Source organism: Penicillium maclennaniae, assembly GCF_028827695.1.
Source record: "Penicillium maclennaniae strain IBT 15551 chromosome Unknown utg000003l:1.0-5670915.0:1.0-5674809.0, whole genome shotgun sequence".
NCBI lineage: Eukaryota > Fungi > Ascomycota > Eurotiomycetes > Eurotiales > Aspergillaceae > Penicillium > Penicillium maclennaniae.
Window position 1 is genome coordinate 541,197 of NW_026623215.1, and position 22,839 is coordinate 564,035.

At 51.3% G+C, this 22,839-nt stretch overlaps 10 protein-coding genes across 10 annotated transcripts; 5 read left to right on the forward strand and 5 right to left on the reverse strand.

Moving 5' to 3' along the window:
* Positions 1-28: 28 nt before the first annotated feature.
* Positions 29-1,455, reverse strand: N7477_002289 (putative CUE domain protein; the record flags this gene model as incomplete). Its single annotated transcript, XM_056963952.1, has 2 exons — positions 29-1,058; positions 1,109-1,455. 2 exons carry the CDS (start codon positions 1,453-1,455, stop codon positions 29-31), a joined length of 1,377 nt encoding a protein of 458 aa, XP_056823905.1.
* Positions 1,456-3,948: 2,493 nt separating this feature from the next.
* pex7 (putative peroxisome biosynthesis protein (Peroxine-7)) lies at positions 3,949-5,105 on the forward strand (the record flags this gene model as incomplete). Its single annotated transcript, XM_056963953.1, has 3 exons — positions 3,949-4,112; positions 4,195-4,394; positions 4,468-5,105. The coding sequence occupies 3 exons, from the start codon at positions 3,949-3,951 to the stop codon at positions 5,103-5,105; spliced, it is 1,002 nt and encodes a 333-aa protein (XP_056823906.1).
* A 447-nt stretch (positions 5,106-5,552) lies between these two features.
* N7477_002291 (DUF1014 domain protein) lies at positions 5,553-6,338 on the reverse strand (the record flags this gene model as incomplete). The annotated part of the gene is made up of 3 exons (XM_056963954.1): positions 5,553-6,060; positions 6,126-6,226; positions 6,279-6,338. The coding sequence occupies 3 exons, from the start codon at positions 6,336-6,338 to the stop codon at positions 5,553-5,555; spliced, it is 669 nt and encodes a 222-aa protein (XP_056823907.1).
* Positions 6,339-7,243: 905 nt separating this feature from the next.
* Positions 7,244-9,416, reverse strand: N7477_002292 (uncharacterized protein; the record flags this gene model as incomplete). Its single annotated transcript, XM_056963955.1, has 6 exons — positions 7,244-7,760; positions 7,818-8,153; positions 8,216-8,389; positions 8,443-8,594; positions 8,667-9,233; positions 9,282-9,416. The coding sequence occupies 6 exons, from the start codon at positions 9,414-9,416 to the stop codon at positions 7,244-7,246; spliced, it is 1,881 nt and encodes a 626-aa protein (XP_056823908.1).
* A 761-nt stretch (positions 9,417-10,177) lies between these two features.
* N7477_002293 (GPI-anchored transamidase) lies at positions 10,178-11,377 on the forward strand (the record flags this gene model as incomplete). The annotated part of the gene is made up of 1 exon (XM_056963956.1): positions 10,178-11,377. The coding sequence occupies one exon, from the start codon at positions 10,178-10,180 to the stop codon at positions 11,375-11,377; it is 1,200 nt and encodes a 399-aa protein (XP_056823909.1).
* An 828-nt stretch (positions 11,378-12,205) lies between these two features.
* On the forward strand, positions 12,206-12,640 carry N7477_002294 (uncharacterized protein; the record flags this gene model as incomplete). The annotated part of the gene is made up of 1 exon (XM_056963957.1): positions 12,206-12,640. The coding sequence occupies one exon, from the start codon at positions 12,206-12,208 to the stop codon at positions 12,638-12,640; it is 435 nt and encodes a 144-aa protein (XP_056823910.1).
* Positions 12,641-13,090: 450 nt separating this feature from the next.
* N7477_002295 (cell division control 45 family protein) lies at positions 13,091-15,691 on the forward strand (the record flags this gene model as incomplete). The annotated part of the gene is made up of 2 exons (XM_056963958.1): positions 13,091-13,846; positions 13,898-15,691. The coding sequence occupies 2 exons, from the start codon at positions 13,091-13,093 to the stop codon at positions 15,689-15,691; spliced, it is 2,550 nt and encodes an 849-aa protein (XP_056823911.1).
* A 314-nt stretch (positions 15,692-16,005) lies between these two features.
* On the forward strand, positions 16,006-17,567 carry N7477_002296 (uncharacterized protein; the record flags this gene model as incomplete). The annotated part of the gene is made up of 3 exons (XM_056963959.1): positions 16,006-16,783; positions 16,848-17,311; positions 17,367-17,567. 3 exons carry the CDS (start codon positions 16,006-16,008, stop codon positions 17,565-17,567), a joined length of 1,443 nt encoding a protein of 480 aa, XP_056823912.1.
* Positions 17,568-17,713: 146 nt separating this feature from the next.
* On the reverse strand, positions 17,714-19,355 carry N7477_002297 (putative JmjC domain protein; the record flags this gene model as incomplete). Its single annotated transcript, XM_056963960.1, has 2 exons — positions 17,714-18,293; positions 18,325-19,355. 2 exons carry the CDS (start codon positions 19,353-19,355, stop codon positions 17,714-17,716), a joined length of 1,611 nt encoding a protein of 536 aa, XP_056823913.1.
* Positions 19,356-19,627: 272 nt separating this feature from the next.
* N7477_002298 (GTP-binding protein Obg) lies at positions 19,628-21,274 on the reverse strand (the record flags this gene model as incomplete). The annotated part of the gene is made up of 1 exon (XM_056963961.1): positions 19,628-21,274. One exon carries the CDS (start codon positions 21,272-21,274, stop codon positions 19,628-19,630), a length of 1,647 nt encoding a protein of 548 aa, XP_056823914.1.
* Between the last annotated feature and the right edge of the window lie 1,565 nt (positions 21,275-22,839).

Here is a 22,839-nt window from a genome sequence, read left to right on the forward strand (position 1 = left end):
TGAAAAATTGGCTAAGGTCGGCGCGGTATCATCGGCACTCTCGGCGAGCTGCCGACCCCCACATCGGATCGCCGTCATCATTGAACTCGGCCCATTGGAAGAAGGTGCATCCCTGTTTACCTGGTGCGTATCCCGCATAGCACATCCACATGTATCGGCCCCGAGTCTCCTGCTTGCGCTGTGAGCACCGAAGAATCGCGTGCTTGCCACATTGGCACCGGGGAATGTATCGAGGGTGCAGAGTATCGCGATACCAACGGTAGGTAACATTGATGCGCCGATTCCCTGCGATGGGATGTGGAGAAATCGTTTGCGCAGGGCTGATCGCATGCTTCCACTCTTCCTGCATCTCTGCATGCATAATTAGGAGCGAATTATGCGGTAAGTGAATGGAGATCTGTCCCTGCGCATCTGCACGAGCCGCGGCCTTCTGGTCTTTGCCCTTCGACGATGGAGACTCTTTGCCGCCCTCATCTACCGCTTCGTCTGCGTCTGCCTCGTCATCCCGGGCGACAATCCGGCGTACTCGGAATTCTCGTGCCACCCCTAAGCTAAGACTACCTATCACCGGGTGTGGACCAAGATAGGTCAGTTCGTCTGCGTGGTATCCTACGCTCTCAGTCGGTCCGTCATAGCAGTTGACAAATGCTGCATTTGGTCGCCACTGCTTTGGTGATTGGTATTTGAGTTTCTTTCCATCGGGGTAGATCTCGCGGATACGTTGCTGAATCTCTTCATTCACCTTGGTCTGAACCTTTCGTGATACCGTTCGCAAGTGCGGCGTTGCTTCCCGCACGTTTGCGCGGTAGCTACCGCCGTACGTGTATTCGGAAGTCTGTTGCTTGTATTCCTCAGGCGTGGAAACGTATATACACGCAGTGTGCGGACTTTGTACTGTTCGACTAAATAGTTGAAATTCGTATCTTGAAAAATGGTCCGCTTCATGGAGTAGCTCTTTCAGGAGCCCATTGGCCTCTTCCGGGGAAGAAAGTTGTGAATAATCGTGCAAGGTGTGTGGGCTGCCACGTCCTCGGGGGCGTAGAGGTGCAGGGTTTGGCCTTTCTTGGTCGAGTGAATCTTTCGGTCAGTCAAGCTTTTATTGACAGACTTGAAAGATCCATCTTCCCCTCTCGTTAAAACGTGCGATGACATGGACGTTTGAATGCCGAATGAAGAGTTGGGTGCCGCCCGTCTCTTAGGGTTTGGTGCTTTTGCTGTGGGCCCTTGCGAGGACAGCAACGCTGACGCCGCATCTACGGAGCCCTCGCATGACACAAGAACGTCCAGAATATCATCCTGCTCGACATCCGGGTACAATGATAGTAAAATGGCGAGCTTAATGTCGGTCGAATCCTCGACCTGATTCTCAGCAACCGGCGATGCCTCGAATGATTCCACGCCAGCTTTCTCAGCCAGGGATAATTTTCGACGTTTCCTCGAGACGAACGCGTCCATGGATGCTTCGCTTCATCACGTTGATGGTCAAGAGAAGAAGATGAGTCGTAGCCATCGATAAGCCACCTATCAGCACATGACTGGCTCCGAAGTGACCAATCAGAGTATGCTCTCATAGATATGCTGAAGAATGGCAATTTGCTGATTTGGCAGGCCGCCTCATGCCTGATTATAGAAGGGTTTTTCATTTAAGGTGAGAAGAGGACATAGACATTCATTGCTGCTTGTTCGCCGGATGGACCAGACTGTGGGTTATACTCGTCAATTTTCTCTTCCCTAACTTCTCCCTCCTCGCCACTTGTATGGTCATCGACGCAGTCAGCAAGATACCCATTACCAAAACCTGAGTGTCTTACATAAATGGTATGAAGAAGTGGACGCACTCTAGCAGTGCACAGCGGACACCACTTGTTCAGATACTTCAAAAGCTGAGTAGGAGATTTTGTTGCAGTAGTCACCTTGCGAAGAGGCTTCTCTTGTAGTCTCTCTTTTCTTCTGTCTGTCTTTTCTAGTAAATAATTGCTCGATTGGCCTAGAATGTTGAAGGAAAATCAAGGGTAAAAAAAATGAGGTAAAAAATGGACTCGCGGGGAATCGAACCCCGGACCACTCCCATGCTAAGGGAGTATTATACCACTAAACCACAAGCCCCTTGGATGAGTAATCAAAGCACCAGTGGCAATATCAACAGCTCCCATGTACCACGAAGACAGTCCCTCGCAAGGTAGAGATGGATGCGTCGTGAGAAAGCCCGAATTCACAGGTGGTTCGACGTGATAGGAGAACAAAATTATACCCAGATGAATACTACGCTGAATTCTGACTATTGATTGAAAGAATTTGCAAGACAAGAGCGTAACGATCATGCCGTAGTCCATTTATATATCTGTCCTTCACGATGATATTCAACTAAGTATTTTATTTGTCGAAGACCATCAAAAACCTCAACCAAAGCCGAAAGAGCTATATAAACCCATCCATGAGACACCCCACGGTAGCCTCCGGTTCCATCAGCATCATCAGAATCAATGGCCTTGACATAGGGCTGGTCACCAAATCGTGCGTCAGGGAAATTGTCCTCGATCACTCTGATCCAGCAGCATCCGATGTCAGCATGCTTCTCAGCTACACCAGAAGAACCAAGAACGCTGACCATATATTCAAGCAAATCATCATCCACCATCAAATACACACGTAGCCTACTCGGTAGATTTGTCACAGGGATCGCTAAGGAAGCCTTGAAGTTATGAAAGGCCTCGCGCACGCCTCGCGCACGCTTTCTATACTGCACCCGCTGTACGTGTGTTTTGCATTGAATACCTTCGAAGTGTATGCCTTCTCCATTAGAAAGAGTTGATCAGATGAGCCGGTCATTGTTCGGTGTAATGACCTATTGACGGCGTTGTTAAGACAACGCAGAAAGATACTTGAAAGACGTTTGGAGTCGGGTCCGTAGGATGTGCGGTAGATAATAGGGCCCCAGGTGAGAATTAGGAAGTCGCGCGACGGCCCTGGAGGTATGAATCGTAACCCTGGGGATGATCCAACTCGATATACTTCCTTCTGGAGGAATAGCTTGGCCGAAGTGCGAAACAGATTCGGCCATGGGATCTGATCAGTTGGAGCCTCTATGTAGGACATGCCAATGTCTCCCCCACCCACCACTTAAGAGTGAGGGCTTTCTTTAAATCGAAGAGACGGGGAAGAGGGGGTCCAGGACATTTATATGGCGCGTCATATTATTTTTTCCGGGTTAAAAGTTAAATCGCTGGCATGGTTCTGAGTTCTTGGGCATGCGGATCTGTCACTGCTCCACCACAAGACGATGAGGAATTGACGATATAAGGACAAGACGCTGTCATGGTTTAGATATGGTAAAGCTGCCCTCCAATGGGGTACCTGGATCCTCGACTACTGTAAGTCGGCTATTGACGTCACGATCTCCATCATCAAAGTCTCCAAACAAACAATAGAAGAACGAGTGCATCAATTGTTGGGGAGCCCGTGGTATTTGAGATGAATATATCAGATCTTGCAGTTCTACAGGCTGGCGGAAGTATTGTTGGAATCAGGAGTGTATCCCAGCAGTCTCATGCGCAGGTAACATTGGCCTGTGATCTACCACCTCGAGCTGGGATCAATCACAAGCTAAACACACCAACCCGCACTCCGATCGAGGAAATTCCAGGAAACTTGAGCTTTCTAAAATGTTATGTTCATCCATGCTTTAAAACAAGGTATCCCCAATTCAGCTTCGAATGCCCACAATGAAAGCATGTACTTTCGCGCGGGAAGGGACCGACCGATAAGCGTGGCCCGCGCTAAAACCGACCTCGGCCCATCGCATTGCACTTAGATTCTCCCCGCAATCCCGATGTCAATCCCTCCGACCTCACACCGTGGCCGGGCGACATGGTGAACGTTTCTTTTTGATACCCTAGACTGTTTCTTTTCAATTCTGTTCCGTGATCGCACTCCGATCAGCCCCTCACTATGCTCCACTTCCGCACACAGGGTTTCAACGGTTGCGCGGTCAAGTATTCGCCCTTTTTCGACAATCGGCTGGCCGTCGCAAGTGCAGCCAACTTCGGTCTTGTCGGTAATGGACGGTTATACATTCTAGAGCTCACCGCTAATGGAATTGTGCCGGTGAAAACGTAAGTGGCGTAGAAAACGCTCTCACAGCCATTGGTTTTGATCTCCGAACCTCCAGGCTGACCATCTCTATTCATGATGCAGATTCACAACACAAGACTCCCTCTATGACCTTGCTTGGTCGGAGATCCATGAGAATCAGGTCCTCACCGCATCAGGCGATGGCAGCATCAAGCTGTTCGACACCACCGCCAACGACTTCCCCGTTTCGAATTGGAAAGAACACAACAGGGAGGTGTTCAGCGTCAACTGGAACCTAGTCGCCAAAGATCGCTTCTGCTCCAGTAGTTGGGATGGCACTGTTCGAGTCTGGTCGCCGCACCGTCCACAGTCCCTCCTAACTCTCCCCACTCACAGCTGCACCCTATTCCGCCGCCTTCTGTCCGCATAATCCAGACCTGCTCTCATGCGTAACATCAGACTCTTACGTTCGCGTCTTTGACCTACGCACCCCTGCCTCGGCCTCGAACCACCTCGCTGTTCAAATTCCCATCCATGCATCTCCTGCCGCGTCTGCCCTACCCGGCGGGCCAGGAATACCACCAACTGCAACCCCGCCCGCCGAGGCCCTCACGCACGACTGGAACAAATATCGCCCTACCGTCCTCGCCACGGCCGGTGTAGATCGGGCCATCCGGACGTTCGACATCCGCGCCCCGCAGCAGGGGCCACTAGCCACGATGCTAGGCCACGAGTACGCAGTGCGCAAAGTCACTTGGTCGCCACATCTATCCAACGTTCTTCTGAGTGCTAGTTACGATATGACTTGTCGCGTTTGGAGCGATCGGTCTGATGCAAGCGCGCCGGGTGATGTGGATCTCATGCGCTCTGGCCCGGCGGGTCCGGTTGTCGGCCAGGAACTTGGACGGATGACACGACACACCGAATTTGTGACGGGTGTGGATTGGTGCTTATTCGGAAACGAGGGCTGGTGCGCTAGTGTTGGATGGGATGAAAGTCTCTACGTATGGGATGTGCGAGGCTCAATGACGTGAATGATCATCTAGCATTAAAGAAACCTATCACAATTTTTCAGAACACTGGTGGTTCTGCTGAAAGCATTATGGTATGATATTCCGTAAGGATAGACAAGAGCATTCATTGCTTCACTTTTGTTATATACCATTAAACACAGTGAACAAGGTATCAGTCATTGCATTTCGTAATTTTATGTCCGAGTCGCCCAGCTCTGCATGGTTCGTGAATCCAAAGAATTCCGCGCTCGGTCTATGTATGCATCTGTCAAAGCCCGAACAATAGTATAAGCACTGCTGAGATCAACCGAAAGCCCGGCTCAAGCTCCATGTGAAGCTTATACCGAACCCAGGAAAGCGAGTACCCGATGCCTCATTTCCAGGTTGATGATGGTGACCCAAGGCCTGGGCTCAAGTAGCACCGGGGTCTCACATTAAGAAGTTTTCCAATTTTGACCACAGGCGTATCTATTTGCCTAGACGAGCCTCGGTCTTGTCGCGCTCCTGGTTCCGGACCTGAGCAATCTCTTCCCGGGAGGCGTTGACCGCAACGTGCACCTGGTTGAAGGGGTTCTCCTCGCTCTTCTCGAACTCTTTGCGGCAAAGATCCATACGCTGCTGTCGACGCAGACCGGGATTTTCTTGTTCAATCTCGGGCATGCGACGAGCCTCAAAGGCAGCGTATGCGGCCTTGAATCGACGCTCGGGATGTCGCTCGACCTTAGAAGTATCCTTGTTTGTAAGGGATAAGGCATCCAGTGCATTATCAATACCGGAAGCATGAAGAGCAGAGCCCTTCTTGCTTGTGGGCTCGTCATCCAGCTGGGCGAGATCGAGGCCGCGAGTCTTCTTCTGGGCGGTCTTCGCATTGGCACCCTTGGCCTTGGCGGGCTGAGAAGCCTCTTCCTCTGCTAGTAGGGCATCGCGCTCGGCCTTCTTGCGGGCAGCTTCGGCTTTCTTGGCTTCGGCGTCATCCCTGGATATTAGAAAAAGGATCAGTTAGCTTGAGCCTCATCGTCGTAAACACTGGGACAAGCTCACTTCTTAGCGTTGCTCTTCGAGCCCTTGGACCACTGTTTTTCTTCTTCGACTGCTAGCTTTGCATTCTCAGCAGCCTTCTTTCCAGCGGCGGCGTCGGCTTTCTGTATAGAGATTAGCATCCACACAAGCATGGTGGGGGCGGGGTCAACATACACGAGCCTGACCAGCAGCCTTCTTGGAGTTCTCTCCAGCACCTCCTTTCTTGCCTCCCATTTTGATGGACTGTGTCTTTTTGTGCGAACGACGCTCAAGGAATGATGAATGGGTGGGACAGAAGAAAAGTGGATTGTCTTTAATGACCTGATCCACGAGGTGATTATGCCGGCTCCGGTGCGGGCGGTGACCATTTGACTAATCTGGGCATCCACCCAGACGCTGTAGAAGCTTGTAGAATATCACCTTGATTCTGTTGAAGCTATACATACAGTGAGATGCAAGTAACCATAAATGTTATGTTGCGCGTTGTGGCTTCCAAGGACCTTCCGACTAAATACGTAAGTTGGCCCTTGCGGCTTTTGGTGCGTCTTGTATAGGATTGGGATGATGTCACTGCAATAACCCCCAAAGGATCCCCCAAAGACATGATCACTGGGTTTTGCACATACAGTCCAGCAAATATCGGATTCAAATCAGTGCTGGCTCTTGAATTCCCAGAGAACCATCTGTCGAATATGTTCCATGCCCGTGACCTGTAAAGAGAGGTGTTTCCCCTATTGCGTCACAAATATCATGATCTAATTAGACAGCCCTCGTGTCCCTACTTTTGGGAGAGTGGATGCAGTCAAGTCATTTGATGATAAGTTGAACAGTAAAATGTCCGCTGGAACCATTTTTTCACAAAGCCGGAGACCTCGTTTTTCATGGCCCGGGCTAAGTCAAGACGCTCAATTCTTCCCCTTTTTCACCAAAAGTAGATATAGCAGTATCAATCCACCAGAAGCATATCAAATAGACGCGGCATAAGATAGTCCAAACTGTCTCAACTTTTGCGGTAGTTGCTGTCGTTGCTCTTTTATCCCGTCTGTCACCTGTTTCGCCGTACGCTCGGTGGTCTCTTCGGTAATCCGTTCCGTCATCTGCTCTGTTAATTTCGGAATATTCCAAAAATCAAGGTCGAATTAATTGGGTGTCACGGATGCGTCCTTAGGATCCTCAGGATCCTCACCCTTGATCAAAAGCGACTGCAGAGTTTGAATAAAGGCCGCTGAACCGCCAGATTGCTCTGTTTTCCAGAGTTCAGCCTCAAAGTCTCTGAAGATGATTTGTGTTTCCGTCGGAAGAGTAGACTCCATTTCCATGGCTGTAAGCTGAATAAGCCGAAGAATACCCCTGGCTGATTTCCACCGTCGAGCGAGCGAACGGAGAATGATGAAAGATTCAATGAATGCTTGTTCACTTTGGGCATCCTGTAGATTTTCGAGGAGTGCAAACATTGCAACAGAAGTATACTGCATCGCGGTTCCTGGAATACAGTCCACAGGCCATTGTGATCGGAATTGACAGAGTACTGCGCCGATATTGTGAGCTGCAGAGAACCTCAGAGCCTTGATGTGGCTCTTAGTGGCTAGGTCGCTCTCTTCAAGGATTGGTTTGATGAAGCCGAATATCAAAAGGATAATTGTGTAATATCTCATGCTGTAATACGTATTTGTTAGCTATTTTGGTATTCTTGCTGTCGTAGGTGAGACTCACTGCATGTCCATGACTCCGGGTGTCGGCGTGCAACCCAGACCAACGCATTCAGGGAGGGTTTTAGCCCAGGCTTGCAGTCGATAGTGAAAGGTGTTGACGTTTTCAAGATCAAATGCAGCAGGCTTACCGTCTCCGAAGAAATAATCGCATATATCCCACACAATAAGCATGAGATCGAAAACGCCATTGATCACACAGCCCGTGTGTGCCGGTGCCGGTTCGACTTGGCGGGGATAAGGGCACCAAGTGTCTTCTGGATCATGGCCTCGAGAGAGCCGCTCAAGTTTTGTGGGTCTTGTAGCGATGGCAGGCTTCTGTAGACCGAGAACACTGATTCTGTAGGAAAGTCAGACAACAGGAATCTTTCACAGGACCCCCACGGAGTGTTTTTAACTCACGTGCAGATATTGAACAGCCCAAAAACAGCCGTAGAAATGGCCCTTGCCATCTCTGGAGCCTCTGCACCCGCCTCTGCGATCATTGTGTGACTATTATTCTCAATATCGCGGGCACAGTCCGCAATCTCGACAATTTTCAGCCAGCCAAGCCTGCCTTTTCCCATGTCGGTCAGACTTTCCATTGAAGTTAGTATGATCCAAGTCAGCTGGAAGACAAAAAGACTTACCAGATGTAAATGCTACCTCGCGCTTGGAAAGTTGTGAGTGATAGTGGATCTTCTTCTTCTTTCAGCAATCGCATTGCTTCCTCCAAGAAATGATCTCCTCGTGTGCTTTGATCACCCGGGATGGCCAGGGTTTCGGGATAATCTGAGTATAACTTGACCGAGGATATTAGTTGTGATATTCAACCAGATACTACGAGAGTCATGGAATAGTGAGGGGCACTCACACATGCCATAGCCAAGATACTGTTGACAAGCAACGGGGAACAGAACTTAGAGCCCATTTTGCCGGATCTCATATCTCTCAAAAACAAATCGCGGTCAATCCAATTTGAAGTGCAGTTGTTCCAGGTGAAATAGAGTGAAATTAAGTGCGACACAAAGTCGTCGTCATTCGTCACAGATGTCCACGGTCGCGCGGGTACCTTGTAGAGAGGAATATCAGATATACGCTTAATGTCCATGTACCTGTGAGATAACTCAAACGGGCTGGAAGGAATCTTTGGGCCTTTGGCGACGGCTTCGTTGTCATTACTTAGATTTTGATTTTTCGCAAGATGAAGGCGGATTTTGTCTAAAGGCGCGTTACTTCGAATCAAATCCAGCAAGCTACGGCCCTTTTGCTCGTCCTCGTCACGAATAGTATTCACGAGCTGCATTAGCAAGTCACGGTCCTGCTCCAAAGCTTCGATTCTTCGCTTCAGGGTGACTCGTCGGCGGCCATCATTGTCCGCGTTGAATATGCATTCCGTCTTAGAATTCTGACAGGGCAAGCACGGGATGCCTCCAATACACTATATCGGTGTTAGCAAGATGCTTGCTCGGCGAAGCTGGATACATACCTTGGATTTTCGTTTTTGACACGCCGAACACGCGGTGGTTGCTTTTTTAGAGGAAGCAACATGATAATCCGATGTTTGATGAGGATGGTCATTCGGTGTTGGTGCAAGAGACTGGGCAGGATTTGGCGGACCCATTTCAGCTAGATTGTATGATCGTCTAGGGGTCTCAGAAAGCTGTCAGAAAAACAAATGATGTCGAGGGAGCGGGGATGTCATTTCATTCGAAGATAGCGCCGGAAATGGATTTCCCACACCGCTGCTCGGTTTTGGCCCAATCACGACCGGTAAAATATTTCCTCGCGAAAGGTATGCAGGCTGTATGTTATGAAAGATATACCCTGGAGGGTATTTGTTTGTTGTAGACTCCCGCGATGTTGGCCCCTGCATGAACCTTCTTGTCACATATTCGGGTTCCATCGACAAAGATTAAGACATCCCCCACTAGAACACACAAATTTAGGTATCGAGAGGATTTGGATCATCAAATGCCGAATAATACCGTGTATTCTCGTGGTTTGACGATTCTTGGCTGATAAAGCACAAGCACCGTAAGAGGACATGGCACCCAAGGGATAGAAAGTGGGACTCGTGGACAGGCGACTTAGCTGGCGGGGTGGCGCTGCGCGTGGCGTCGACCACGACGATAGAAATTTGGCCTGAAGATACAGGTGTCGACCGGACGCGGGTTTGTCATCTCAGTCCGCTCCCGCGAAAGCTGGAGCTTTGTCCGCATTCGCAACGCTCTTTTGACTACAACACCAAGAATGGGCTTGTTATAGCTCAAGGCTGTGATATTTCGAGTATCGCGACCAAATTTGACTTTGTGTCTTGGGCACATCCCTCGAAGACCAGCCACGTTGCCCTTTCTCGGTTGACCCGACCCCCCGTTCACCATAATGACGACGCTCTTCCGATTAATACGGAGCCTTTCGCTCCTGCTGCTGCTCATTGGAACAGTGACCGCTGAGCATACCTCTAACTGGGCCGTACTGGTCTCAACATCTCGATTCTGGTTCAACTACCGGCATCTCGCCAATGTCCTCTCTCTTTACCGAACGGTCAAGCGACTCGGCATTCCCGACTCTCAGATCATCCTCATGCTCCCTGATGACATGGCATGTAACCCTCGAAACGCCTTCCCTGGTACTGTGTATAGTAATGCAGACCGCGCCGTCGATTTGTACGGAGACAACATCGAAGTCGACTACAGGGGCTACGAGGTGACAGTCGAGAACTTTATCCGGCTTTTGACCGATCGCCTGGACGAAGATGTGCCGCGCAGCAAGCGTCTTGGCTCAGATGCTGGAAGCAATGTGCTGGTCTACATGACCGGCCACGGGGGCGATCAATTCCTCAAATTCCAGGACGCGGAGGAAATTGGCGCATGGGATCTAGCCGACGCATTCGGACAGATGTGGGAGAAGAAGCGGTACCATGAATTGCTCTTCATGATCGATACCTGCCAAGCGAACACGATGTACACCCACTTCTACTCGCCAAACATTGTCGCGACGGGATCCAGCGAGCTGGACCAGTCTTCATACTCCCACCACGCGGACAACGACGTCGGAGTTGCAGTGATTGACCGCTGGACTTACTACGTGCTCGAGTTCCTCGAGACGCAGGTGACGAGTGCCAACTCGAAATTGACCTTGGGTGATTTGTTCGACTCTTATGATGAATCGAAGATTCACTCGCAGCCCGGTGTTAGATGGGATCTGTTCCCTGGTGGCGAGCCCGAGGGCCGCCTTCGAACTGTGGTTGATTTCTTCGGTAACGTGCAGAATGTCGAGGTCGAGAACGCCAATGCGACTGAACCGGGCTCTCTCAAGGAAGACTTGGCTGAGATTGCGCGATTGGTTGAGAAGTGGCAGAAGCGCGACGAGGAATACTCTGCCATCATTGGCAACTCGTCTCAACAGCACGGCGAAAACCAACCCTCAGAATCTGTACGTGTACGCTTAGGCCCGAAAAAGACAGGGCCGACTAGAATGGCGGAGGATAACAATTGGGGCAAGCGCCTAGTTGGTCTCTCCATTGTGGGTGCTTGTACAGCTATCTGGGTCGCTGGATCGATTCTTGGCCGCTCAGCCTAATGGCCTCAGCTTAACTATCTACTTTCGGTTCATTCATTTGTACATATAGCGCGCAAGGCGTTTCGGCATTGGCTAAGGGGGGGTAGTAGTAGTAGGAGTATTTGTTTTCTTCATCCCGATCTAGTTCGCTTTAGGATATGCCGCCATGCTGCATGCTTGCTTGACCGCAAAGAAGCGAGCCAGACCGGCGGGATATATCAATCTGTTACTGCTACTACCACATCAGTCCATGCTGTTTCTTTTTATCTCAACACCCGGGTTTCTGTCATGAATAGAAAGTTCGCCAGTAACGTCCCATAATCTCAGGATTTCAAACGGGTAACCTAGTAAGACTAAGATAGCAAGGCTCGCTCTTCGTCAAGGTAATTCTATATTGTAGTGGGAGAACTGGTGACATAATGAGCCTATGTGTGGCCTCAGGCATGATTTAATGTCTGAGTGCATAGTACATCTCCAGACACACTTGGAGAGAGACAAGTCATCTACCCAATTCATTCAGGATTCACCCAATTTCTTCTATTCATGATGCAGCATTAAGATTATCCAGCAAGGCCGCAACAGGGCATCAGTACGGCCTCATCCAGCGTCCTCTACACCAGACAGGCAGTGTGTGTGTGTGTGTGTGTGTGTGTTGTCCAGTCTGCATCGCCAGACAGCCATCGAGCCGTTTCCATTTCAATAGATAAATAATCTGAAAAACCTGGAGATTGATTTAAGACAGACCCTTGATCTTGGCTCCTCGGAACGACTCCTAGGGGAAAGTTCGAGCTACAGGGCAAGGCTTCACTATCGACACAAAGATCAATACTGGGATATCGGTCAATAGCGATGGATCAGGAAGCTAAGATGCAGCTGCGATTGATCAGTCTATCGGGTGAGAGGTTCGTCCGGCTCACAATCGATGAAGTGGACTATCTTTACTTGTATCGTCCAAATCCTCAAATGCCTTTTGCGGAGCAAGTGGCCGATATGCAAAGGCCACTTGGTCTATCCAATTCTCCACCAGATTGTGGGCAGAGTCATGCCATGTGCGATAAGCCGCATCAGCAGGCGGCGATGACCGATATTCTAGACACCAACGAGCCGCTTCACATCTCAGATTCGGAAGCGTTTCTGCACTGGCTTTTTCTTTTTTCCATCTTGCGTGGAAGCGACGGAGTTATCCTCGGTGCTAGCAAGGTCCCACAGATTGTGCGGAACGCAAGTGATGTGGTCAAGGGCCCGTTGCCAGTGGAAGTAGTGCACGAGCTTGGCGCGCTATGAGAAAAGCTTCAATGAAGAGAAACTTGATAAGAGCTGGTGTCCGAGAGGTAAAGCGATCATTATATGATGCGACAGAATGAATGCGTGATCTATAGCTCGTCTCGTCTGGTCACAAAGCACTGTAGGTGGAGCACACGTCTCGCGACAGGGCAATATATCAACTGAAATGTCGTTAGTGTGACCCTTGCAAATACTGTGGTGGAGGCCAATTTCATCGAGTGCAAGCAGGGAGTGCAATGCAAGATGCAGATACTCGTCTTTGTCGAGGCGACGGACGGAATCCCGGGGCACGTGCCCGACGCGTCGCGCTCCGCTTTCGTTGCGCTTCAATTCACGGACTTCACTCACGATTCACGGTTCACGTTTGACGGCTTCATCTTTATTTTTAATTCTTCGTGCTCTTGAATTTCGTGATCCATGCTCGCATGTGCTAATATTCCTTAGCTGGCCATGTATCTTCCACGGCAGCTCATCTCTCACCTATATCTCCAACTCCTCCGATCCCACCACCCGCTCTCCCCGCCTGTTCTGATCCTCGTTGCGCTCGAGCCTGATGCGCTTTGTGCCTGTCGCATCCTTACGGCTTTATTAAAACGCGACTATATCCCTCACAAGATTCAACCGGTTGCCGGCTATGGCGATCTCGCGCGTGCAGGTGAGGACCTTGTCCGGCCCATGCAAATCACGAATGGTGGCAGTGGAGGTGTCGTGGTATGTCTCGGTGTAGGTGGACTCGTTGACTTGGGAGAGATTCTGGGGTTGAGTCAACCAGATGACGAAGTGGAGGACTTGGGAGGTGTCGAGATCTGGGTCTTCGACGCGCGCCGGCCGTGGAACCTCGCAAACGTCTTCGGAGGACAAGCTGGAATGGGTCAAGCCATGGCAGAAATTGATGCTAACGCGCGGCGGCGTGGACGGGGCGTGGACAAAGGCTGCATTACCCCTGCATACACGTCGAGAAATGGCGGCATCATCGTATTCGATGACGGTGATATCGAAGAGGAACTCAGCAACGAGCGAGAGGCATACTACGCGCTTCTAGATATGCCCGAGGTGGATGAAGATGACGTAAGTGATGACGGAGATATGGACGACGATGAAACAGTCCCAGGGTCTAAGAAGCGCAAGTCGTGGTCCGGACGCGAGGATGAGGACGAGTCAGAAGATGAAGATGGGCCGCCTCGCCAGCGGAAACGAAGCAATTCGGTATGGGACGTCTTTATCTCGTCCCCGTTCGAGTATTAACGCGTTCTACAGGGCTCTTCTATGGTCTCCTCTCCAAGTCGGCGACGGCGCACTGCTATTAATTCGTCCAATTCATCACGTTCTGCGACGCCTACCGACTCACCGTCACCAGCAGAGCCAAACATGCCATCTACGCAGGCGTTGAAGCGTCGCCTGATTCGAATGAAGAAGAAACACGAAACGGTCTTAGCGAGCTATTATGCTGCTGGAACATCCTACTCAGAACCCATTTCGTCACTAGTATACTCCCTCGCATCAGAGCTCGGTCGCGAAGATAACGATTTACTGTGGCTGGCCATTGTCGGAGTTTCCAGCTTGGAGCTCAGCGGGCGGACAATGACCGGCGTGGGCATCTCAAATGCCTTAGAATCTGGAGGCTCTGCAGGCTGGGGTGGGCAACGCGGAGAACACATTCGCCAGATCTTCCGGGACGAAGTTCACCGTCTAAATCCTCCCGACCCCTATGAGCGAGATCGGGATATCAGAGGAGAGATCAATGGGGTCATTCCCACGACTGCTAGATCTCCAACCGACACGTCGATCCGTCTTTCTCCCGAACCACGGTTTCTGCTTGTCCGACACTGGTCACTTTACGAGAGTATGCTTCACAGTCCTTACCTCGCCACGAGGCTTCACGTCTGGACGGAGAATGGCCGCAAACGACTTCACAAACTTCTGGCCAAGATGGGTATCAGCTTAACACAGTGCCACCAATACTACACACACATGGATATGGAGCTTAAGAAAGTGCTCCGAGGGCGACTTCTTAAGTACGCACCCATGTACGGTCTGGATGGCCTGGTTCCTCCGGAGCCATCCGGCCATGCCAGCTCCCGTGAAGGCTGGGGCTTTGTACGATGCTGGGGCTGGAAGGCTTGTCTGTCTGCCACGGACATAGGCGTCATCCTAGGTGCGATGCTCGAGGTTGGACCGAACGAGGCCTCAGCAACATGGGATGCTAAACGCCTCCCGCGGGCACGAGGCTCCAACGACGAGATCGAAAATGGAGGTGGCTCGGGAGAATCCGATCTGGCCAGTCTTCTTCCACGGTTCTGGAGTGCATACGACGCTCTATCGCTCACCTCCGAGTCACCCACTCTTCTGATGGATGCGCTGCCTTTAGCTCAGCATCTGCACCGTGCCATTCTCCGTACTGGCACGTCGCTGCTTTCGAAGCATCAAATCCGCCATCTTCGGGCATTCCGCATTGCAGTAGTCAAGGACGGCCCCGATGTGAAGCTATTTACCAATCCAGGCGCTCTAACCAAACTGGCGCTGTGGATCGCGGAGGCTATTCGCGTCCAAGAACGTGAAAAGGGCGACTCCAGAATTGGCCGAAAACGAGCAGCCGGTACCCCTCTGGTCCTCGCCGGCCTGGACGAAGACCGCGATCTTTATGTGGTCGTAGGCACGGGCGGAGGTGGTGGCGTGGTTGACTTTGCAGCAATGTCGAAGCGCCAAGAAGAACGCCGCAGAAAGAAAGAAGATAAAGAGAAGAAGCAAAAGGAACGAGAAGATCGCCGGGCCAAGCGCGCCGCTGAACGCGCTGAACGGGACGGCTCCGATGCTGAAGAAGACGATTCGGAAGAATCGGAGTCGTCCGAGTCCGAGTCGGAGGATGAAGAAGATCCTAGCGGAAAGAAGCATCTCGTTCGCAATCGATTCGGCATTGCTTTCCAAGAGGTGGTTCAAGAGACCAGCGCTCGCGTCCGTATCGATAGCTTCGACCATTGTGTTGTCGAGGTCCAAAAGGACGATCTCGGCGGATTCCTTGAAGCACTCAGTTTCCGCAGCGTGGTGGGCTAAGACTCACCCGCACATTCACGCAGTCTACGACCTTGCACTTGATATAGGAATGGTATGGGAGGGACTTCGAACTCTGGTATGGGGACTCATGCATTGTACTACGCATTTCCATGATCATCTTTGCATCTGAGAACTTCCTGGCGTTGTGGTGTTCATCTATAGCCTCTACAATCTACTGTTTCGGGATTCTTTCCGACCTCCCCGCTTCCCCGCACTTTCTCCGATTTCCCATCTAAACACGTAAATAGTGGCCTTCAAAAGGACTTGAAATGCAGTCCTAGTCCTCGATGGGATTCCTATATCGCAATCACACAATGACACCACAGCAATTCCCCAGTGTCTCGCGGGAAAGCACCCTCGCCAAACTCCCCACCGAATACGCTTGTGACGCGCAAGACCAGATTTCCAACATCCTCGCAACAACCCCAATCAATCGCCTCGTTGTACTCGACGACGACCCAACAGGCACGCAAACCTGCCATGACATCTCTGTGCTAACAGTATGGGACGTTCCATCTCTAAAAGCCGAATTCCAGACCGATTCCCGGGGCTTCTTCATCCTGACCAACTCACGCGCCCTCCCACCCGCTAAAGCGGAGACTCTCATCCGCACGATATGCACTAACGTCGCCGAAGCCGCGAAAGCCACGGATAACAAGGTTGATATCGTCCTCCGAGGCGATAGTACACTGCGCGGTCACTTCCCTCTCGAAACAGACGTTGCGCAATCCGTCTTTGGGCCCGCCGATGCCCTTGTGCTGGCCCCGTTCTTCTTTCAGGGTGGTCGCTTCACCATTGGAGATGTCCACTACGTCGCAGAAGGCGCCAAGCTGGTCCCAGCGGGCTCGACGCAGTTTGCGCAGGATGCGACATTCGGATACAAGAGCTCTTCTCTACGGGATTACGTTCTTGAAAGAGCACCCGGTCGGTTCAGCGAAGATCAATTGTATTCCGTGACGATTGAAGAGATCCGAAAGGGTGGGCCGAATGCTGTTTGCGAGAAATTGATGGCTGCGCCGAAAGGAGGTGTCGTGATTGTCAATGCTGCTGCTGAGTCGGATATGCATGTTTTTGTTGCTGGGTTGTTGCTTGGTATGGTTCCTTTCCCTCATACCCTCTGTATCCTTGGCGTGGATGTTGACTTTGTTCTTTACAGCCGAGTCAAAGGGTAAACACTTCCTCTACCGCACTGGCGCGGCCTTTGTCTCAACCAGGCTCGGTATCCGCTCCAAAGCACCCATCTCTGCAGCCGAGCTTGGTCTTCCTTTGCCTCGGGACACAGGTGGGTTGATCATGGCGGGCTCCTATGTGCCTAAGACGACAGCACAATTGAAGGTCCTGACAGATCGACTCGGAATGGATGGGAAGCTGCACGTAATCGAGATCCAAGTCGAAGAGCTCATTGCGTCGCCAGAGACGGCGGAGCAAACTGTGCAGCGGGTGGTCAAGGAGACGGAAGAGTATCTCAAGACTGGACAGGATACTTTGGTGATGACAAGTCGGAAGCTGGTCACAGGCGGTGATGAGCTTTCCTCGCTGAAGATTGGATCGGCTGTTGCGGAGACATTGGTTAGCGTTTTGCAGCGCATCGAGGTGCGACCGCGGTACGTTATTGCAAAGGTATGATTGAGTCTGGACCTGGGATTGATATGAGTGCGCGATATTGACTTTCTAGGGCGGCATTACATCTTCGGATGCTGCTACAAAGGGCTTGAACATCAAGCGGGCTACTATTGTCGGTCAAGCTGCGTCAGGTGTGCCACTTTGGAGATGTGACGAGCCTACATCCCGGCATCGGGGCGTGCCTTTCGTGGTCTTCCCTGGTAATGTCGGTGGAGAGGAGACGCTTTGCGAATTGGTAGAGAATTGGCACTGAGTGTCGTGTATACTACATTGGAGCCCGGAGATGCGATACTGCTGAAGGAGGGCAATCGTGTCTCAACTAGAAATGAACATTGTAAAAAAAATAAAAATTAGAATCGTGTAGGGTCATGGCACATTGCTCATTGGAAGAGCATCGCTTTACTTCCACCAGAAGCTCACGCTGACTCCAGCGCGCAGTCCACGGACATAATGCCACCATCCGATAGGGATGTAAAGGCATTCGCCCTCATGCAAAATGACCTCGACGTACTCGGCGTCTTGGAAACCAGGCCACCTTTCATCCCAGTCCTCGGCAGGAGACTGCTCAATGGCAGCAATGTCCACCTCGGATGTGTTGGACATATCTATCAGATTGCCGTTCTTGATAGGGTCCTCCTCTCCTGGGTCACCGGAAGGCACCATTTCCTTGCCTCGAGGGTGGATTTTCGACGCCGGGGTCTGCGGAGAGTAGAGACGAATATACTTTGTTCCAACAACCTGCACGAGAATGTTGTGGTAAGGGTCATGATGAAGAGGCGAAATTGTCGATACAGGACCGATCCAGGTGTTGATGATCGGGTCCACGGGGACATTTATCATAGAGCCTGTGTCCGATACGCTGCCATCGGCATGATGACCTTCCTTAGGATCCCGGGCACCTTCAGTTTGGGAATCTTCGATGGAAGGTACATTCGACTTGAAGGATGCCTCGACTTTCTTAGCCTGGGCCTCTTCACGGCTGCGCTGCTGAGCCAGATACACAGGCGTACCAGGCTCCGGGCCTGGGGGGAGAAATAAAGCAAGCTTCGGGAATAGCAATATCCTTTCGCAGAGCAGGAATCTGAGCGAGCAAATCATGCTGAGCCAGGTATCCAGTGGGTCGTGTCACGCCGATGTTGTCCTCTTCGTCACTGCCAGAGAAAGAATCATCCTGCCAAACGTAATGATCGACGAAATCTTTGAACTGCATCATTTGCTGTCCCCACTCCGAGTCGGTGTAATCCCTGCCAATCTCGACAGGAACAAGGCGGCGGCCGCCAAAGGTACGCTTGTACCAATAGTCCCGGGACGCCCAAGGGCGTGTCGACATAGCGGGCCAATGGCTCACGGCATTTTCAATGACGAGAGGCGCGCGCGTCTCCTGGATGTGTTTCTCCATGTTCTCAAAGGATTGCTCTTGCACGCGGGGCACCGGGTACTGAAGGCGGGGGTCCGGGAGGGCGTTCGGAGGGAACATGGGCGATATGAATCTTCTGCGCTTAGTAGAAGGCTGGTCGCGTTCTATGAGATCGTCTTTGAGCTCATCCTCCCAGTTGGTAGCCTCTTGGAGGGACAACAACAGGGACTCAATGGTGAACTCGCGCATCGGCGCACCGCTAATGATCAGTGCCTTATCAAGTGTGTGGATGACCTGTGTCAACCACGGAGACCGAATGTCGATTCGGACATCCTGATCCGACTCGCCAAGATGCTCAAGAAGCTCCTTGGTCAGTCGAGACTCGTCAAGGTCATCGGTGGGAAGCTCCCTCAGCTTGCATTCCTGGATGACAACGTAGCATGCCTGGACAATGGAGGCATCGGTGAACAGGCGGCGCCAGCAGTCTTGAACATCGCTGAAGGGGAACACACGTAGCTTGGCGTCAGCGATTTCCAAAGCTTTGGAGGGTGTGTTGAACAGTAGGGCACGAAGGCCTTCACCGCTCTCGAGATCGCAGTTCAAGATCGGGTCGAGTGGTTCAGGCTCCGCGATGGCGGCAAGCGCGGCGCCAATTTGGCTCGCGAGGTTGGGCTTCAGAGCCATGACGTGGCCACAAGCAGGAAAGAGATAGGAGCACGTTTCATTGCAATGCGCTCGGAGAATGAGTTCGTGGCATTTTGGAAAAATTTGGTACGTAAAGAGGAACGGACGACCTGCGGCAAAACAACCAAACCATAGTGTGTTTGTATCGGCCTGTACGGACGTTGATTTCCATTGAGATCTGGGACACCATGATACCAATTCCGGTTTATTTGGTACATTCTGCTCTTTTGTTGAGATAGTTCTAGTATACAGGGTCCTTAATTATGCAATATTCACTCCAAAAACTCCATCACCAGTTTCGGAATGCGAGAAACTCCTTGGCCTTTGATGGCACTGACTGGGACTGCAGTCAACTTTTCTTTCCATCCATCCTGATGGCCCGAAGGATGTTCCTCGGTGCCATTCTGTACAGCAGAGAGGTACTCTTGTAGTGCCCGATACTGGTCCTGGGTGTGTTCCAAATCAGCCTTTGTCGCCACAACAAACCATGGTTTGGTGTGGAGAGGAGGCATGGTGAGGGGAGGTAGAGATCCAGTGGACGGGTAGTTGAGCGGTCGGCTCATTGACTCGTCGTCCGAATGGTCTGGCCCTGAAGCATCCCAATCGATCACCCCTTGTGTTTTCTCCGAGGTAGGCTCGGGTGTACTGTTGCGCATTCGCTCATATTCCCCAAGTTCATGCCAGAGCTTCCGCAGCTCTTCGACTGGATTACCATTGCTGAGATCAAGCACAAAAGCCAAGATGCCCGCACGGTCAATGTGTCGAAGGAATCCAAGACCTAGGCCGCGGTCGAGATGAGCGCCCTCCACCAGACCTGGAATGTCAGCAATTGTGAAGTGGGTGCGCTTTCTCTTCGATTCGACGAGCGGACGACCTCTGTTGTCATCGATGATCACTGTGCCGATGGAAGGGGATAAAGTCGTGAATTCCCAGTTTCCGATCCGCGTGCGACTGTTCGTCAATGACCGAAGGAGCGTACTTTTCCCAGCATTGGGCTTGCCCACAAGACCAACATCTGCAAGTAACTTGAGCTCAAAATCAAGCTCAAGCTTCATTCCGCCCTCGCCACGGGATGCAAACTTCGGTCTTCCCATCGACCGGGTCACGAAATGCGGATTGCCCAATCCACCAGCACCGCCCGCAGCCAAGAGCATCGGCTTATCCATCGGCTGCGACAGATCGAGATAAATAGGTGCCTGAGGTTCCATAGCTGCGATCGCCTGCCTCCGGGGCTTAAGACGAGGGAATTGCACAGTCAGGAAATCAGCAGGATTCGCACCGGGGTGAAGAACCCAGCGATCATGGCGAACTGGCTGGAAATCAATAACCTCGCCGTCTTCATCCACTGGCAAAGGTTCTTCTCGACTCTTTTTCAGGCGAGCCAGCTCCTCTGTCACGGGATCGTAGCGATCTACCTCGCGCACTACAGTGCCGATGGGTACCTGGATGAGGACATCGTCACCCCGCTTGCCTCCTTTGCTTTTGCCTTGTCCATTTTTGCCTCTGCCTGCTTTGATGACGCCCCTGCGGGCAAGTTTGTGTAGACTGGTCAAGCCCTCAACGGCTTGGATGTAAAGACCTCCTCCGCTGCCGCCGTCGCCTCCGTTCGGTGGTCCTTCTTCGACGTATTTCTCTCGGAGGTATGCAGCACATCCGTTACCGCCGGCTCCGGCAAACATAGTCACATGGCATTTGTCTTGAAAAATAAAGCGCGAGTAATCTTCAGGTTCGGGGTTCAAATGCGACAGGTCTGCGGTTTCGTGAGAGTCGTCATCCGGTCGCGTGTTGTCGGAGGTTGTGCTCTGCCATCGCTGGCAGAATAGTACTGGTAGTCGCAAGAATCGGGTCGCAACAAAACTTGTCCGCCCGGCAGCTAAAGGCCCTTTTGGGATGGAAAGGCAAGCTCGGTAGTATGCCATAGTGCTGCTGGTTGATGGGTAGATCCTATTCTTCCAAGAAGCGCAGATCTCGCGCTGATCATTCAACTATAAGCATTCTCCGTTAAGGGTTGTTTGGAGAATATGTGAGGAGGTTCGACACGGACAGGAATGGTCTGATTGAAACTGATCGGAGCGCATTGCATAATTTCCAACGTTGACGTCGAAGCCTGTTCGATAAGAGTCACGTGGAGATAGAGTAGGACCTTATCGCATCGGCTTTGGATCTCTACAAAAGCAGGCAAGGCAATGGTGTATCGGTGAAACTATCTGTGAAGACATCGTCTGATCTTTTGGAACAGATCTGGGGTGCCTACATGTTTCATGTCGGATTATCACAAGTCAAAGTCTGGCAGATAGAAAGTCGGTGTACGGCTACTACATTTCCAAGTAATGCGTATTTGAAACATTAAATACTAACCCTGGCAATCAGGCGCTTTCACAATAACGATGTCGGGCTCGATTTCAAGCACTTTTATTTTTCCCCATCAGGTATTACACATAACGCTCAGCAAAAATGAGACATCGACGAGTCCATCTCAGCCCAACATAAGCCCCAGTGTTCCTGTACCGCGGCACCGCATACAATCCTTGTACATGTTGATCGGAAATAACAGGGTCTATCGTATGCATTAACCGAAATGGTCTTGCACTGTTGGGCTGCAAGGTACCGCTGTGGCTGATACGCCAGTCTATCAAATGTGCATATCAGCCATTGAAACATGACAGAGTTGATAAATACCTGACAGCTAGTCTAGTATGCGCCTGGATGTATGAACAACTGTTCAGCTGCCAGCCTCGCCTCGACATTTACGCTATAGCGGGTCTCATTGCTTTCTCCACCTCTTACGGCTGACAGCTACATGCAATGCCGGTAATGGGCTTTGAATCATTCCAAGCTTGGTGTCATGATGACTCGGCAAATCGCAGATCCTGGCCCATACTACAGATTCGTTCCATGTCCCGCGTACTCTTGATTGGACATGGGCTCGCTCGGTCCCTCTAGAATGACACTGACTCTTCGCTTATCATGATGGGCCAGAGCCAATTGGGGTGGACATGGCCTTGTCGTCTCCTTGCTGCGGGTTAGACCAATGTGAACACCCTGGCCTCGGCTTTGAACGGGCATGAAATGGGTGAAGAGAATAGACGGGATGGTTCAGCTCCACTCAAAGTCAAGGCTGATAATCAGCGGCTGAGTTCCCGAGAAGCGACCTCTCTTGGTGATATTCATCCGACACTGGTTGGTCACAGATGAGCTGAATACTAGTAAAGCCGTGACCAGGTGTTGCTATTCTGCTACGCATATTCTCTACTCTGATTCTCGCTTTACCCCAGCATGAATGGTATGATCTCGAAGTTTAAATAAGGCGAGTCCCGAGTCAGATCTCAAATCGGCTCTCAGACCTCGATGAGAGCGGCTGGGGAGATCTTTGGCTATAGATGATGGACAGACTTCCACTTGCATGCGTACGGGATGTTTTGAGTTAGAGAAGACATTACCGGGTTAAATCTTGTAGCGAGCTTGAATAGGGGAGTTTGATATG